General features: G+C 38.6%; 2 protein-coding genes across 2 annotated transcripts; both read left to right on the top strand.

Moving 5' to 3' along the window:
* The first annotated feature begins 593 nt into the window (after positions 1-593).
* Positions 594-10,883, top strand: LOC147327060 (uncharacterized). Its single transcript, XM_086294678.1, has 6 exons — positions 594-688; positions 6,068-6,285; positions 6,619-6,706; positions 6,785-7,214; positions 10,392-10,551; positions 10,744-10,883. The coding sequence occupies exons 1-6, from the start codon at positions 594-596 to the stop codon at positions 10,881-10,883; spliced, it is 1,131 nt and encodes a 376-aa protein (XP_086150804.1).
* On the top strand, positions 4,440-6,050 carry LOC147327061 (uncharacterized). The gene has a single exon (XM_086297337.1). It carries the CDS (start codon positions 4,440-4,442, stop codon positions 6,048-6,050), a length of 1,611 nt encoding a protein of 536 aa, XP_086153463.1.
* Positions 10,884-15,983: the final 5,100 nt, after the last annotated feature.

The raw sequence follows: 15,983 nt of genomic DNA, 5'->3' as shown, positions 1-15,983 counted from the left end.
TACTGAAAAATGTCCAAGGCAGTTATTAATTTAATAAGTAAGTGCAGCTGTTCAGATCAGATGGTGATGTAGGAAAATGCAGAACATGTTACTATAGCTGAATGCTGTGTAAAACACTAGTATTAAATCTAACTCCCATTGATGGCTTAATTAACTATTTAATAAAATGAAGTCTTTCACTAAATATCCCCCTATGCATAATTAAGTAGTCTATGTAGCAGTCTACTGCAGGATGTCCAAAGTGCAGCCTGCAGGTCATATGTGCCCCCCTAAGTGATTTTGTGTCATTCAACTGTAAATGAAACATGTTAAAATTTTATAGTGCTTGTACAGCACACAGTTGCTGAAGATAGACAATTAATAATATTTTTATGTTCAGATTTGTTCTGGGATATGTCACCATTTATATATATATCTTCCCGTGACTTTAAAGTCTGTCAGCTAGTTAGGTACATTTTTGCACTGCCAGTGTTTGCTGTTGGAGTTGATCAGTTTACCATATAAACACTTGCAGTGCATTTCAAACTTATAATTACACTGTTCATTTTGTGGATTAGTAAGTAAATCTCCTATATTGAATTATCCTGGAAAAAATGGAAACGTTTGCAACTTTTTCTTTCTCATGTACTTTCTTTTATTTCCTTATGACATTTAGATTCTTTGGGATCTCAAACACCATCTTTGACATGTAAGTCATTTTCATATTATTTGTATTACTTATTAGCCATATTCAATAGCTTGAACGGATTATTTTGAAAAGTGATGGTTAATGGGACATCTGTGAAAGGAGTGCATTACTATTTTTTTTTCTTCTGGTAATCGGTATAAATGTTTATTTAGCTGCAGGAGTCAATGACCAATTTCATAATTAGACATCTATTGAAATTTCAATGTTTTGTGCTAACATAATGCCAACAGTGCTCTCTTCACATGTCCCACAACTCTGACAGTTTTGCTCCTCCCCTCACAATTGGAGTTCTCTCTGAGCTGCTGCTGTCAGGTGCATCAAAACATTTTACATTCCCTTGTTATTCTAATCTCTGAGTTTAGGACTCCAAACATTCACACCTGCTGTCAGTAACCAGAGCTCACAGGACTGTAAGTAGTGCAGCTCATTAAGGTGAATTGAATTGAAATCTATACTTTATAGGAAGGTTTTTACTGATAAAAGTGGTAATAAACATGGTAACCAATAAAAATGCAGTGTCGTTTAAAAAAAAAAGAAAAAGAAATTACTCCTGTAATTTCTAACAGTTTTTTTTAACACCAGGTGTGAGCATCCATAGTTGTTAAGCTTTGGTAAAGATTTAAAAATAACATAACATTAAACATTAAATAAGTTTGATGGTGTTGACAGCAGCAGCTCAGTGTTAATCAGCGGATGGTGAGGGGAGCAGGAAAGCGTTTTTCGTCATAGTTGTTGGAGTTGTTTAAGATGCTGGTATTCATAGGAACAAAAATTAACTGAGTTGTTTTCCATTCTATAGAAATTGTGTATCTACTTTTTAATAAGTCTTGATAATTAAGAACATCAGCATAATGTATTACAGATTTTATTTTTAAGCAACAACATTTTAGCATGCAATCAGAGCATGCCTTACAGTACAGTTTTGTAAGCTGTGCACACAAACAGACTGTTAATTTACAAAATTGATCATTCAACAAATGTAAATCACTGCAGATTTTTTGTTTTAGGTGCACTGTATGGGCTCAAAATGTGGTCATAAATATTTTGTACTTGTAAATCAGGATTTGTGTGTGTGTAAAAAAAAGATTTGTGTGTGTAAAAAAGATTTGTATGTGTAAAAAGAATTTGTGTGTGGCCAAAAAAACCCTGCACGTTACAAGTACGAATTTTGACCCTATTTTTCTTCCTTTCATCTGATTGGTCAATGTCATGTCAATCACAAATGTAACAATCCAATCAGAGAACAAATGGGTTTGGCTGTCGGAGGGGAGCTTTTTCGAACTGCAGGTCCTTGAAGGGTGATATAGTTTGAAGCTGGAGGATCTCTATATAAATATCCGATAGCAGCTAGGTCACCTAACTTTCAGCAGCTGTTGAAAGGATAAAGTTGTGGTATATCACTGGTTAGAAATACCATTATTACTTTAGGATTAGTTTAACACAAAGTCAGGGCTGACCCGGGACCATTGCTGTGAGTCACAGTGCGCAGCATAAAAGTGCTTTCATATCAGACGCAGGATGTGCTGCTAATGCTAACTGCTAACTAAAAGCAAAGGATCCAGAATTTGTAGCACTGGCTGCTGGGCTCTGTGGGTTTTTGCAGCAGCTCTACCTGTACTAGATGCACCTGCTCCTTGTCGTTTCTATCTCTGACTTTATGTCCTCTACAAGAGTTTCTGGTTTTTTTTGCTAGTTCTTCAAATGTTCAATAAAAACATGTATGCTAATTCATAATGGAGAAAGCTTTGTAATGAAGACTGTCATTTCCAAAACACTGCCCCCCCCCCCCGCAGCGCTGTTGAAAAGGCTGTGGAAGTCCCTGTATTAAGCACGTAGACCTGTGACACAAAAATCACCAAAGTCGGACGACCACAGACTGTTTTCCTTCGTGGTGATGAAGGAAAACGCTGGGTTGGCATGTAAAAGGGCATTTATTCCCTTCAAAGACCTGCAGTTCAAAAAAGCGCCCCTCCGACAGCCAAACCCATCTGTTCTCTGATTGGATTGTTACATTTGTGACATGACATTGACCAATCAGATGAAAGGAAGAAAAATAGGGTCAAAATTCATACTTGTAACTTGCAGGGTTTTTTTGGCTAAGTCAGCACACAAATCTTTTTTACGCACACACAAATTCTTTTTACACACACACACACACACACACACACACACACACACACACACACACACACACACACAAATCTTTTTTACACATACAAATCCTGATTTACAAGTACAAAATATTTATGACCACATTTTGAGCCCATAGCACTGTAACAGCTAGAAGGAACTCCTCAAAATTAAAGGCAGAATAGGGAAATACATGGAAATAACCATTTTCCTTCAAGCACATCAGCAAAGTTAAATTGGTATACTTGATAACTGTTGTTATAAGTATCACATGAATATGAATCCCCACAATTATAGATTTTAATTGGGAAGCAACATGCAGATGTACAGAAGGACTATAAACAGCAATTTCTATCACATACAACTCTTTGAGAAAATACTAGCAACAGTGATAATTTATCACTTGCTGATTTATACATTTTACAGTGTAGATTGATGGAAAATCTCCACTCTGGCTGAAGTGTTTTTTACAAACAATGTTTCCAAATACAGTGGCTTCCAAAAGTATTCGGCCCCCTTGAACTTTTCCACATTTTGTCACATTACAGCCACAAACATGAATCAATTTTATTGGAATCCCACGTGAAAGACCAATAGTGGGGATGGTGTGTTCAGAGTGTGTGCAGTGTTAGTTTTCCGCCACACAAAGCGTTTTGCATTTTGGCCAAAAAGTTCCATTTTTGGTCTCATCTGTCCAGAGTATCTTCTTCCACATGTTTGCTGTGTCCCCCACATGGCTTGTGGCAAACTGCAAACGGGAGTTCTTCTGGTTTTCTGTTAACAATGGCTTTCTTCTTGCCACTCTTCCATAAAGGCCAACTTTGTGCAGTGCACGACTAATAGTTGTCCTATGGACAGATTCCCCCACCTGAGCTGTAGATCTCTGCAGCTCGTCCAGAGTCACCATGGGCCTCTTGGCTGCATTTCTCTCTTTCTCTGCAGCGCCCTCCTTGTTCGGCCTGAGTTTAGGTGGATGGCCTTGTCTTGGTAGGTTTACGGTTGTGCCATACTCCTTCCATTTCTGAATGATCACTTGAACAGTGCTCCGTGGGATGTTCAAGGCTTGGGAAATTTTTTTGTAGCCCAAACCTGCTCTAAATTTCTCAATAACTTCATCCCTGACTTGTCTGGTGTGTTCTTTGGACTTCATGGTGTTGTTGCTCCCAATATTCTCTTAGACAACCTCTGAGGCCGTCACAGAGCAACTGTATTTGTACTGACATTAGATTACACACAGGTGCACTCTATTTAGTCATTAGCACTCATCAGGCAGTGTCTATGGGCAACTGACTGCACTCAGACCAAAGGGGGCTGAATAATTACGCACACCCCACTTTGCAGTTATGTATTTGTAAAAAAATGTTTGGAATCATGTATGACTTTCATTCCACTTTCACGTGTACACCACTTTGTGTTGGTCTTTCACATGGAATTCCAATAAAAATGATTCCTGCTTGTGTCTGCAATGTGACAAAATGTGGAAAAGTTCAAGGGGGGTGAATACTTTTGCAGGCTACTGTATTCCTCTTCAGAATATCTTCTGCAATTTTTTGGATTGCTGTATGTGTGAAAATGGCTCACACTTCTATTCTGCACACAATCTTCTGTGTATTTTAGTGAAATGGATTACCTTCTTGCCAAATCACGGACGAGGAGAAGGAGAATTAAAGTTATAGTTCAGCAGCATTTACAGAGCCTTGCTTTAGATGCTGTGGAACTTGCAGAGAAGGCTGTGGACCAGGCTTTGCAATACACTGAAGATGTGGCGAACAAACATTCGATTGTGGATGAAGCAGTGGAAAATATTGAAGATATAGAAAATAAAGATGAGACTATCAACAAGGCAGAGGACAATGTAGAGGAATATTCGAGTAACAGCTTGGATGAAGATTTACCTCTGGATTTTAATAGTAATGACTTTTACATGGATAGTGAAGCGGATGAAGAACAAAACTGTGACTTTCCTGATGTGGAGTCAAACTCTGATGCTAAGAGGAAACTTGCTGAATGGGCAGCAAACCGAAATGTGTCTCATTCTGTGTTGTCAGAGCTCTTAACCATACTTTTGGAGCTTGGTCTAGATTTGCCAAAGGATCCCAGAACTTTGCTCAGTACATTAAAAGACTGTGAAGTGAAACAGATTGGCAGGGGAAGTTACTACCATTTTGGTCTTGAAAGTGCAGTATTGTCAGAACTGAAAATGATAAATCAACATGAACTGAAAACTGATACATTTCCCTTAGACTATATGCATTTAATTTGCTTGGGTATTGTACGTAAATTACTTGCCCTGTGGATTAAGGGACCATTGCAGTGTCGGGTTCCTACTTCTACTCTGTCTGCCATTTCAGATCACTTAAAACAGTGTAGGCAAAGTCTGCCACGCACGTTTTCCAGAAAGCCACGGTCCCTAATGGAGTACAGACAATGGAAAGCTACAGAATTAAGACAATTTTTGTTGTATACTGGACCAGTCGTGCTTTTCCAGAAACTGTGCAATCCACAGTACAAGAACTTCCTGGTTTTGTCATCTGCTATGAGGATACTTTTGTCTCCTTTGTGTAAAGAGTACTGTTATTATGCAAAAAATTTATTGAGATGCTTTGTTGCCAACTTTGCTAAGATTTATGGGACTAAATTCTTAGTTAACAATACACACAGTCTTTTGCACCTAGCAGATGATGCTACAAAGTATGGCCCTCTGGATTTGGTTTCATGTTTTCCATTTGAGAATTATTTGGGACAGTTAAAAAAGATGGTGAGAAGACCACAGGATCCTGTACAGCAAATTGTCAGACGAGTTTGTGAAAAGCAATTGTATCCTCACAGGTCTTGCAAAATGCCAGAGGGTGTACTCACACAGCCACATACATCTGGACCTATGATGACTGAATTTTTTGTCCATCATTCTTTTCAGTACAAGATGTACAGACATGGAAATCAAATAATCTCCACCTCCAATGGAACAAATTGTTTTGATCTTGAAGGCAAAGTTGCAGTTGTGCGGAACATTGTGCTGTTCATCGGAGAAATACATGTTTTGTTTGAACTGTTTGAGACTGTAACAGCGTTTTTTAACTACCCTATTGATTCAACATCTCTGGGTGTACATTTGTTGTCAAAACTGTCAGGTCATCTTGCTAGTGCTCCTGTAACTAAATTTACAAAACCAATTATTTTGTTACCTTTTCGTAATGCATTTGTAGCTTTGCCTCAGCTACACAGCATGTAACTCAATGGCGTTTACAGGATGTCTTCATTCAGTGTGGTCGAGTTTGTGGATGAAGTTGACTCTGATGGCTGCAAGAAGGTAGACATCATTCCATCAGAGTGGTTCCATGACGCAGAGAGAAAATTATGCTGGTGGCCTCCTGCCTCATTGGTGAATGTGACAAAGGCTGTAAAGGAAGGAACACCACCAACCAGCAACTGGATACTCTGCAATGTCCGTGTCATGGGAAATGCAGGTAAGTTTGACTTTATTTGTACACTACATCTGTATTTCCTTTTCTTTAAAAGTTTATACATGAACTTTTTTTTTTTACTTGGAGGCTTTTGAAAATGTAAGGCCCTGTATTACTGTATTATTGTATGTTTCTGTTCTGTGTCCTGTGTACTGTTTGTTTGTATATGTGTCTTCCTGGCTGCTGTTACAACCAAATTTCCCCTTGTGGGACAATTAAAGGATTATTCTATTCTATTCTACTGGAAACCATTTTTTCATTGTCATTGTTTTTGCAGATTTATTTCTTCTTTACATTGTATCTTACATGTTGTATTCTGTACAATTTATGTTATAGCAACTTATGCAAATGCCAGGGCAAAGTTGCATCAAGCAGAGTATTCATCAGACTTGACGGACAATGAGAATGGCTTAAGAAAAAGAAAGTAAGTGGTAATAGCATACAAACAAGATGAAGTTTATTTCCTGCAGTGTCATAAATGTTCTGTGCTTAACCTTTCTAGGCCAAGTGTTAAACCGATCAATCAACTGAGCAGCCACACTGAATCAAGTGAGCCTTCTGATTCAGATGAGGAACTTCCACCCACGCCTCCAGAACAACTCCTTAAGCGACCCTCTGGAAAAAACAATAGTGTAGTCGCCAGCCCCGCTGCCCGGAGTGCCGCCAGCCCCACTGCCCGGAGTGCCGCCAGCCCCACTGCCCGGAGTGTCGCCAGCCCTACTTGTGAAGCCATGTTCTCGAAAGTACTTGCCATTTTAGAGGACGTGAAGGAGACTCAACTGGTTCATAGCAAGATGTTAAATGCCTTGCTGAATCAGAAAAACGGTTCAGTTACGGAGGTCCCTGAAGGGGTTGTTTTACCTCTTAAAACCCAAGACGATGTTGAGGCTCTTAATGGAAAACTGGAGGACTCCAGTCGTATGTCTGCTGTAGTAAGTTTTTTTTCCCTCCCCATTCTGCTTGCCACTGTTCTTTATACAGTAGTCAGAAAACATTCTTTGATATATTTTCTGAAAGACATTCTCCTTCATGATTTTTTTTGGTATACAGCATAATTGGTTTCATTTAACACAGCAAGTCTTACTGGTCCTGAGGCAGCAAAGCAGGCCAGAGACCATCACATCTGCTACCATGTCTTTCTGTTGCTATGATATATATATATTTTTTCTGAGATGTTACTTTTATACCACATGTTTACCTTCCAGAAAGTTACATTTTTTTATTCTAATGAAGCATTTGATTCTGATTTTGATAACGGGTAGATTTCTTATATTTGTTCTGCTATGATAGTTTATGCAAATTCTGGCCAGTTCCTATTTATTTTAACCTTTTAGCCCCCAACCCGTCGCCGATGACAGGTTTTTCCAACCTGTCTCTTCCAACCAGAGCTCTACCAGGGGCCCAACACAGCTGGACTTATTTAGAAGAAAAGAGATGCCCAAAAACAAACCACAGGGCCAAAGGTCACAAAATTGTTTTTGTTCTGTTTTACAATTAATAATTCAAATTGCCTATTCTAAATCTTTTATTCATGTACATTATGAGTCCCTTTTTCAGTTAAAAAAACAGTAAAATTTCAAGTTTGTTTTTTGCCCTTTTCTGTTATTAATCCCCGATGACACTCTTATAGTATACAGTAGAGAAAAAAACCTAGCAGATGTGGAAAGTAGAAGTAATCCTGAAAAAAGGGATAAAAGCACACACACTCACAGCTGATTTTATGACACTTTTACAGCTAAAACAACAAAATATTCACAGGTGTCCTGCTTAACATTATGGATAAATGATAAAGGGGTAAGGAATAGGGGTGGGTTTTGATTAGAGATGGCACGATACCACTTTTTTATGTCCGATACCGATACCGATATCACAAATTTGGATATCTGCCGATACCGATATGAATCCGATATAGTGTTTTTTAATCAGCAAAACTTGTTTTTTTTAATATCTTGCTGCATTTTGTATAAGTTCATACTCAAGTTTAAAACAACAACTACACTAAAGCTAATCTGTTATACCTGTATGCAAAAAAAAATGTTTCATAGTTCAGCAATACTGATCAATCTAATAAACTTAAACCTACACCATCCTCCCTATTCTGGTATTTTAAAGAGTACTTAGCGTAAATATTAAGCAACCTAACTAATAGGGTTCCAACTCCCAGCAACAACAAAAATAAATAAATAAAAAATAAGGAACCACCCCTCACGCTCCACCTCATGATGCTTAATCGACGTAATCAACCTTAATTTGATGCAGTGTGAAAAAAAATGCACAGAAATCAATTATTTTTCAAGAAATATTAAATAGATTCAACATCTTTCTTCAACAAAATTGCAGACTGCACAGATGGTACCTTCCCAAAGTAAAAAGTACTATAGCTTACTAGGGTATATATATTAGACTTAATAGTCACTATATACAGTAATTGACTTCTATTCATTTTACATCAAATTAAAACTTTGGGTGTCAGATAATTATTTATTAAAAGCTAGACATTTTAAATGAGAATAAGAAAGAAAAGTATGTCTTTGTGCCCCCTTTTCCCTGTTAATATCTATCGACCCCCCTGGCTAAACTTTGCTAGATCCGCCCCTGCACAGTTACCAGCGTCAGCTACGTAGAAAAAGATCCTCGAGTAGAAAGTAATATTAAATAAATTCTAACAACAGCTGATCAAGCTTAAACGTGCTGCTGTTGTTCAGCCGCTGGTTTCCTCTTTCTGGTGCAAAGTGGGCCAAAAACAAACAAAAGAGACGGACTCGCACAGAAAAGCCGATCAGCTGATCATTAAGCAGTTTCATGATTGAAGTAGCAGCAGGAGAGGCAGTCGCTCCATATATCGCTTGTTAAGCTTAACGCAGGAATGCTTTACAAACATTCAGAGATGGACTTACACACTTGCTTTACTTCTCTCGGGGATAACTTTGTCGGAGATGAAATGCCGGATTGCTAGCGAAGCTCCAAATGCTATCCAGACCACCGACAGGTCCTACATGCCACAGCCACTCTATCACGTGATGCATACTGCTCAGACGTGCTAACGTTCTGAGGTGAGTTACGGCGTGTTGCAAGTTTTGTGAGGTGCTTTCGTGATATTTAATGGATCGGATTACATTTTTTATTTTTCTCCGATATCCGATCCAGTAATTTAGGTCAGTATCGGACCGATACCGATACGTAATATCGGATCGGTCCATCTCTAGTTTTGATTATAGATTTATCAAATAAAACCTATTTTAGTTTGGAGAAAGTAAATGAGAGCAGGCACACGCATTCTGCACAAAAATGTAAACACAAAGCGCGGACCCGCCGACAGATCAGAATCAGTGAGATGTGGCCTTTCTCAGCCGACGGCACTTTGTGTTTTTTGTGCTAGATTCTGAAGCTGCAGGTTTTATCTTTCTCCAAACAATATTGACTGAACCAGCAGCAAAAGAAGATCCAAACTACACTGAAAATTTCGCTTCACGTAAACATCGTCATGAATTCCCTCTTACTTTTGCTGTTTTGGTTTTCCACCATGGTGGTTGTCCATGACGGTACTGGAATATTTCTAACATTTTGAGTTATTTTCCAGTGTTAGAAAATCAGCACTGCTCAGTGTTAGCCATTGTTAATCTTCAAAACTGACTAGGTTACTTTTAAACATATAACACTGTCAAAAGTGTTAATTTAACACTCAACAGTGTTGTATTTAACACTCAGAGGTGTGGACCCATATAGACACTCTCCAGTGTTAATTTAACACTGGAGATTTTGCTGTGTAGTATTTTTTTATCTCCACACAATTAACATTAAGTAATATGTAAAGCGTCCATTTATCCTCCATTCCTGGTCCATTATCTTAAGCTTAGGCTGCTCCCCCTGTGACCCAATCCGGTACTAAGTAGAGAGGCCCAGACTTCGCTCTCTCCAGTCACTTGGCCCTGCTCCTCCAGCGGAATCCCAAGGCATTTCCAGGCCAGCAGAGAAACATAGTCCCTTTAGCATGTCCTGGGTGTTCCTCTGGGTCTCTTCCTGGTTGGATGTGCCCAAAACACCTCCCCAGGGAGGCATCCTACCCAGATGCCAGTATCTAATCTGTCCTTTTTGTATGTTCCCCTCAGGTTGCCATGGTAGCAGATATAGGGGGAACAAGTGTAGATGATGCTACAAGGAGAATGATGAAATTCCTCATATCACCCGAGCTTGCCGTGGAGTACAACTTGCTTGGCCGACATGGGAAGAAAAAGTTCCGAGATTTGCGCCTCTTTAATGTTGTGTACGGTAAGTTAATTTCACGTGAGACACTTTTTTAAATAAAGTGTTTGAAAGTGTAAGTGAGATTGGTTATTGTGCCATCTTATATATTTGAGGCAAGAAAGTGAAATAAACATTGTTCTTTGTAAATCATTACCAAAGGAAGTAAGCTACGGTTACCTTTACTTTGGCTTACCCATTTTTCCTCTTCATTTGCAGAGGCACTGAAGAAGAATTCTTTGACTGCAAAAGTCAACCTGCAAGAAGCAGAGAAAGCTCTCTCCAAATGGTTCACTGGAGCTAGAGGCAGAGGAGGACTGAGGGCTGCTAGGGGACAAAATAGACTAACGGCTCTGTAAAAAAACATAACAGACACCCCTGCTGATTCAAGACAAGGTTCTGAGTTTCCCTTCTTATTTTTTCCCATGTTGCTACAGTTCCAACTCTAAGCAATTTGAATGTAGTTTGATATTTCTAGTTTTTTAAGTTCACACTCCTTGGAATACAGTTACTTAAACCCACAGTTGTGTGACAAAATAAATGTGAACAAAATGTGTTTTGTGTCCCCTCTTGATGTTTCTATTTGCAGTCAGCTTTAATATATTTAGTGTCTTTGCGTCACAGAAGCCGTATTGGCCGTCTGTTAAATTGATTTTGTGGCTGTTTTTCTACATGGGACCCGCCCAGTGCCAGAAATTAGCCAATTCAAACAAGAAGTAAGATGCAACTACAGAACCCACTGAAAATGCCATTCCAACTTTTTAGCTCATGTTTTCCTCATGTTGTACACACTAAGAACTTGAAAAATGGGGCCCGGGTGGGTTTCTGAGTACTTTGCCCAGTTGGGGTCCATTTAGTTCCCAGATTTTACCAATATAACACCAAGATGGGCATTTAACATGGGGCCATTATGGAACCCGCGGACAATCCCACTTAAAACCCACTTTTTAGCCTATGTGGAACCCACATGGTACCCACAAAAAACTTGAAAGATGGGGCCCGGGTGGGTTTCTGTGTATGTTGCCCAGTTGGGGCCCATTTAGTTCCTAGATTTTACCAATATAAAACCAAGATGGGCTTATAAAATGGGGCCATTATGGAACCCGCGGACAATCCCACTTAAAACCCACTTTTTAGCCTATGTGGTGCCCACATGGTACCCACAAAAAACTTGAAAGATGGGGCCTGGGTGGGTTTCTGTGTATGTTGCCCAGTTGGGGCCCATTTAGTTCCTAGATTTTACCAATATAACACCAAGATGGGCTTATAAAATGGGGCCATTATGGAACCCGCGGACAATCCCACTTAAAACCCACTTTTTAGCCTATGTGGTGCCCACGTGGTACCCACAAAAAAATTGAAAGATGGGGCCCGGGTGGGTTTCTGTGTATGTTGCCCAGTTGGGGCCCATTTAGTTCCTAGATTTTACCAATATAACACCTATATGGGCATTTAACATGGGGCCATTACGGAACCCGCGGACAATCCTATATGGGGCCCATTTTTCAGCCCATTTCCAAACCATATGGGCCCCACATATAAATGTTGGCTGGGGAATCTTCTCCTGTAGATGGCTGGAGCAGCGTCCGGGGGGTTCGGGGGGGATCTTGATCTCGTCAGGTGACATGTTTCTCACCTTTTCTGAAAACGGAGCAACTAGCTCCTTGGGGTCCTTTTTTTCTGCTTCTGAGATCTCAAAGTCATCTGCGTCCCTCCCCTCGTCAGATTCGTCCACTTCCGAGTTGTTTTCTCTGCCGTCTTCATCTGCAGACTCTTTTTCTTCTGGGTCCACAGTTTGGTTCAGGTCATCCTCATCATAGCGATATACAAGGCTTCCTACACGCCCCCCTGATTCTTCTTGTTCAGGGTCAGAGTCAGGCTCCGAATCATCTCCATAGACCGCTAAAGAGGACAGCAGCATACTCTTTTTACCGCTCGCCATTTCTGTGTAGTATCGCATAAAACCTCCCTTTCTTTTTTTTTTTTTTTAACTTTATTTAAAGTAAACAAGTTTACATATAAAATGCACATACACATACAATTACATATACAAAACCATGAGCACATACAAAAAGGAGAAACAAGGAGGAAAATCTAGCATTTGAGTCCACACAACGTTCACAAGACTTACAGTTTTAATTCGTTCCAGGGGAAAACTTTCCCAAGTTTCAGGTCCATTGTTCGTCTTCTCCGCAGGTCTGTAATGATATGTTTACTCAGCACATCACTACCTATCATCCTTTGTTCAAGTACTCCTTTGGTACGAGTTTTCCAAATATGTGTGTTTATTACACACATTACTAACCAAAAGAGTCTCCTTTTGTCGTCACACATTTTTTCTTTAAACAAACCATATTTAACTGCTTTAATATTAACATCCACATCATAGCCAATCTCTGTCATCTTCTGCCTGATCTCAGTTGTCCTATAACAATCCAATAGAAGATGTTCTAGGGTCTCATCTTCATCACAGCCTGTCATAGGACATTTCATGGTGGTAACAAAGCAACTCCATTGTACCACCGCTCTCACGGGGAGGCGCCCGAGCGAGATGAGCCATACCACGTCTCTCATGCTTTCAGATAATAATTTGTCTTGTATATTTTTAACTATTGAAAGGTTTTCATCTTCATTTGCATACTTATATTGAATTACACCTTCATTTTTGGTTTCATTAAATTTTTTATAGATATTTTTCGTATTGTCTTGGAGAATATTTAAACTATATTGTTCCCATTGACTTGATAAGTCACCAAACATAAGTCTGTGGTATGGAACGCCCGCTCTGGCCCTGCCTCTTTTCTTTTGCCACAATTGCTCCTTCCCTCGAACCCACGGGGCACCCCGAGAAATTGCGCTTTGAGTAATTTTTATAAAAGGAATTCGCAAAACAATCTCTAAGTCTGGGGCTCCCAAACCCCCGTGCTTCCTACTCTTGTACATAAATTTTCTCTTAGTCACTTCTCGATTGGATCCCCAGATAAATTTAATGCACATCTTACTTATTTTCATTACAGTTGTTCTCGGAGGAGGAAAAATTGCGGCAAGGAAAAGAAGTTTCGAAATTATGTGTGTTTTTACAATATTAATACGTGTTTTATAATTTGTATCTTTGTTTTCCCATTTCATAATTTCCATTTTAATTTCATTTTCTTTCTTATTCCAATTTAGTAAACTAGAGTCAGTATTATCAATCCATATACCCAAAATTTTAATCTCCCTACAAAGAGAGATCATCATTTTAGGTTGTCTGGTCGGATGTCCAAGCCACACCCCTTCAGTTTTGTCTTGGTTCAGCTTGGCACCTGATGCCTGTTCGTAATGGTGTAATATCTCCATAACTGAAGACAGTTCGTTTTGGTTTCTAATTATCACCGTCACGTCATCTGCATACGCCAAAGCTGCGATTTTAAGGGATTTATCAAGGACGTATCCCTTGATCCGTTTATCATCATTTATCCTTTTCAATAAGGGATTAATTGCAAGGACATATAACACAGCACTCAAGGGACATCCTTGTTTAACCCCGCACTCAGCACTAAAAGGGGATGAGAGCTTTCCATTTAACTTAACTTGCACTAGGGACTTTTTATAAATCAATTGGATAATAGAAATAAATTGGTCCGGAAAATTATAAGCTTTCATTACTTTCCATAAATAAGAGTGGGAAACAGAATCAAAAGCCCTCCTTTGATCTAATCCTAAAATGCAGAGTTCTGAATCCTTGCCATTATAAATAATCTCTCTTAACATACTTAAGTTATCCCACATCAATCGTCCCTTAATTGCGCATGTTTGTTCTTTTTCAATGATAATATCTAATACATCCTCTAGTCTGGACATAATTATTTTAGCAAAAATCTTATAATCTACATTCATTATTGTCAGTTGCCTATAATTGTTAATATCTTCTCTATCACCTTTCTTATATAATAAACACATAACTCCCTCATAAAACGATTTACCCATTGTTTTTCTTTCTATTCCTTCATTAAAATACTGAGTTAACAATTCAGACAGTTCTTTACTCACAATTTTGTAAAATTCAGAGGGGAGTCCATCCAGACCAGGTGTTTTATCGGTACTAAGTTGGTTAATTACTGACTCCACTTCCTCTCTTTTAATTTTTCCAATCAAAGTTTCATAAATGACAGAATCTAATGGTTCAACCTCACTCAAAAAATTGTTAATAGCGTCGCTGTTTGTAACTATGGATGAAAACATCTCCGAACAATAATCTCTAATTACTTGTCTTTTCCCCTCTTCTTTAAAAACTGACTTTCCATGTTTATCCCTTAATTGAGACAATAAAATCATTTCGACTTTTCTTTTGATTATTAAGAATCATATAATCGCTGTTCCCGTGAAAGTCAGTACGTCGCAACATATTAAATAAAACTTCTCTATTGACTCGATCAATGTCCTCTTTAAGAGACATCATTTGATTTTCCTCCTCCTTCTCCTTCTTATTTCTTAAATATATATATCTACTCACATCTTCGTTATATTTTACATTCTTTGCATGATTTAATTCTCTCGCTTTAAATTTAAAAAATTGACACATACGTCGTTTAAGAAGCTCCCAAAGTTCCGAGAAAGAAGTAGTAAAAATCTTAAGATGTAATATTTTCCTAATTTCAGATTTAACTTCGGACACAAGCAACTCGTCTGCTAACAAGGATGTATTCAATTTCCAATAGTTCAAAAATTCATGGGGACAACAAGATACTGTTGCCATAACCACCATATGATCAGAAAAGTCTGTTAAAAGAGTGTCATATTTCAGACCTTGAACATTATGTGATATGTAGAATCTATCAATCCTTGTTTTAGTTAACGAATCGAATCTAGTGTAGTGGACGGTATGTGGATGCAAGTGCCTGTATAAATCACGGAGTGCTGCTTCCTTACAAATTTTAACCAATAATTTGCTTTCCCGCAGTTCTCTAAATTCAACCTTGGATATTCTGTCAGTTGCTTCAGTAACAATGTTAAAATCTCCACATAGAATTATATTAAAACCAATCTCTAATAAATACTTCAATTTTTTCAACAATTGTATCTTTTTCGTTCGTTCCGGTGCATTATAAACATTAATAATACGCAACCTTTGCCCGTAATAACAGCAATCAACAAGGAGGAGTCGTCCCGGTATTATGTCTCGTCTTTTGTTTATATTCACCGCATCTTTTTTAAAGAAACTACCCACTCCATCAGAGCTGTCTTCCCCTATCGATATTATTGAATGGGCAGTGTTCCACATTTTATTTAATTCGCATACATCTACGTGTGTCTTTAATCTCATCTCTTGAAGGCACAAAATATCATAATCAAGTCTTTTTAAGAAATCAACCATCCTTTTCCTGCTCTTATCTGATTGGAGACCTCTGACATTAAATGTTATTATTTTGATGTTGCTCATAGGTTGACTAAAGGAGAGACCATCTCAGAAATATTAC

Source organism: Aulonocara sp. 'chitande type north' Nkhata Bay, linkage group LG6 (assembly GCF_057382095.1).
Source record: "Aulonocara sp. 'chitande type north' Nkhata Bay isolate Kocher_YH1m ecotype deep benthic linkage group LG6, A_spYH_male_GT1.1, whole genome shotgun sequence".
NCBI classification, from domain to species: domain Eukaryota; kingdom Metazoa; phylum Chordata; class Actinopteri; order Cichliformes; family Cichlidae; genus Aulonocara; species Aulonocara sp. 'chitande type north' Nkhata Bay.
Note: the sequence above shows the minus strand (reverse complement) of the source record. Positions and strands in the feature narration are given on the sequence as shown.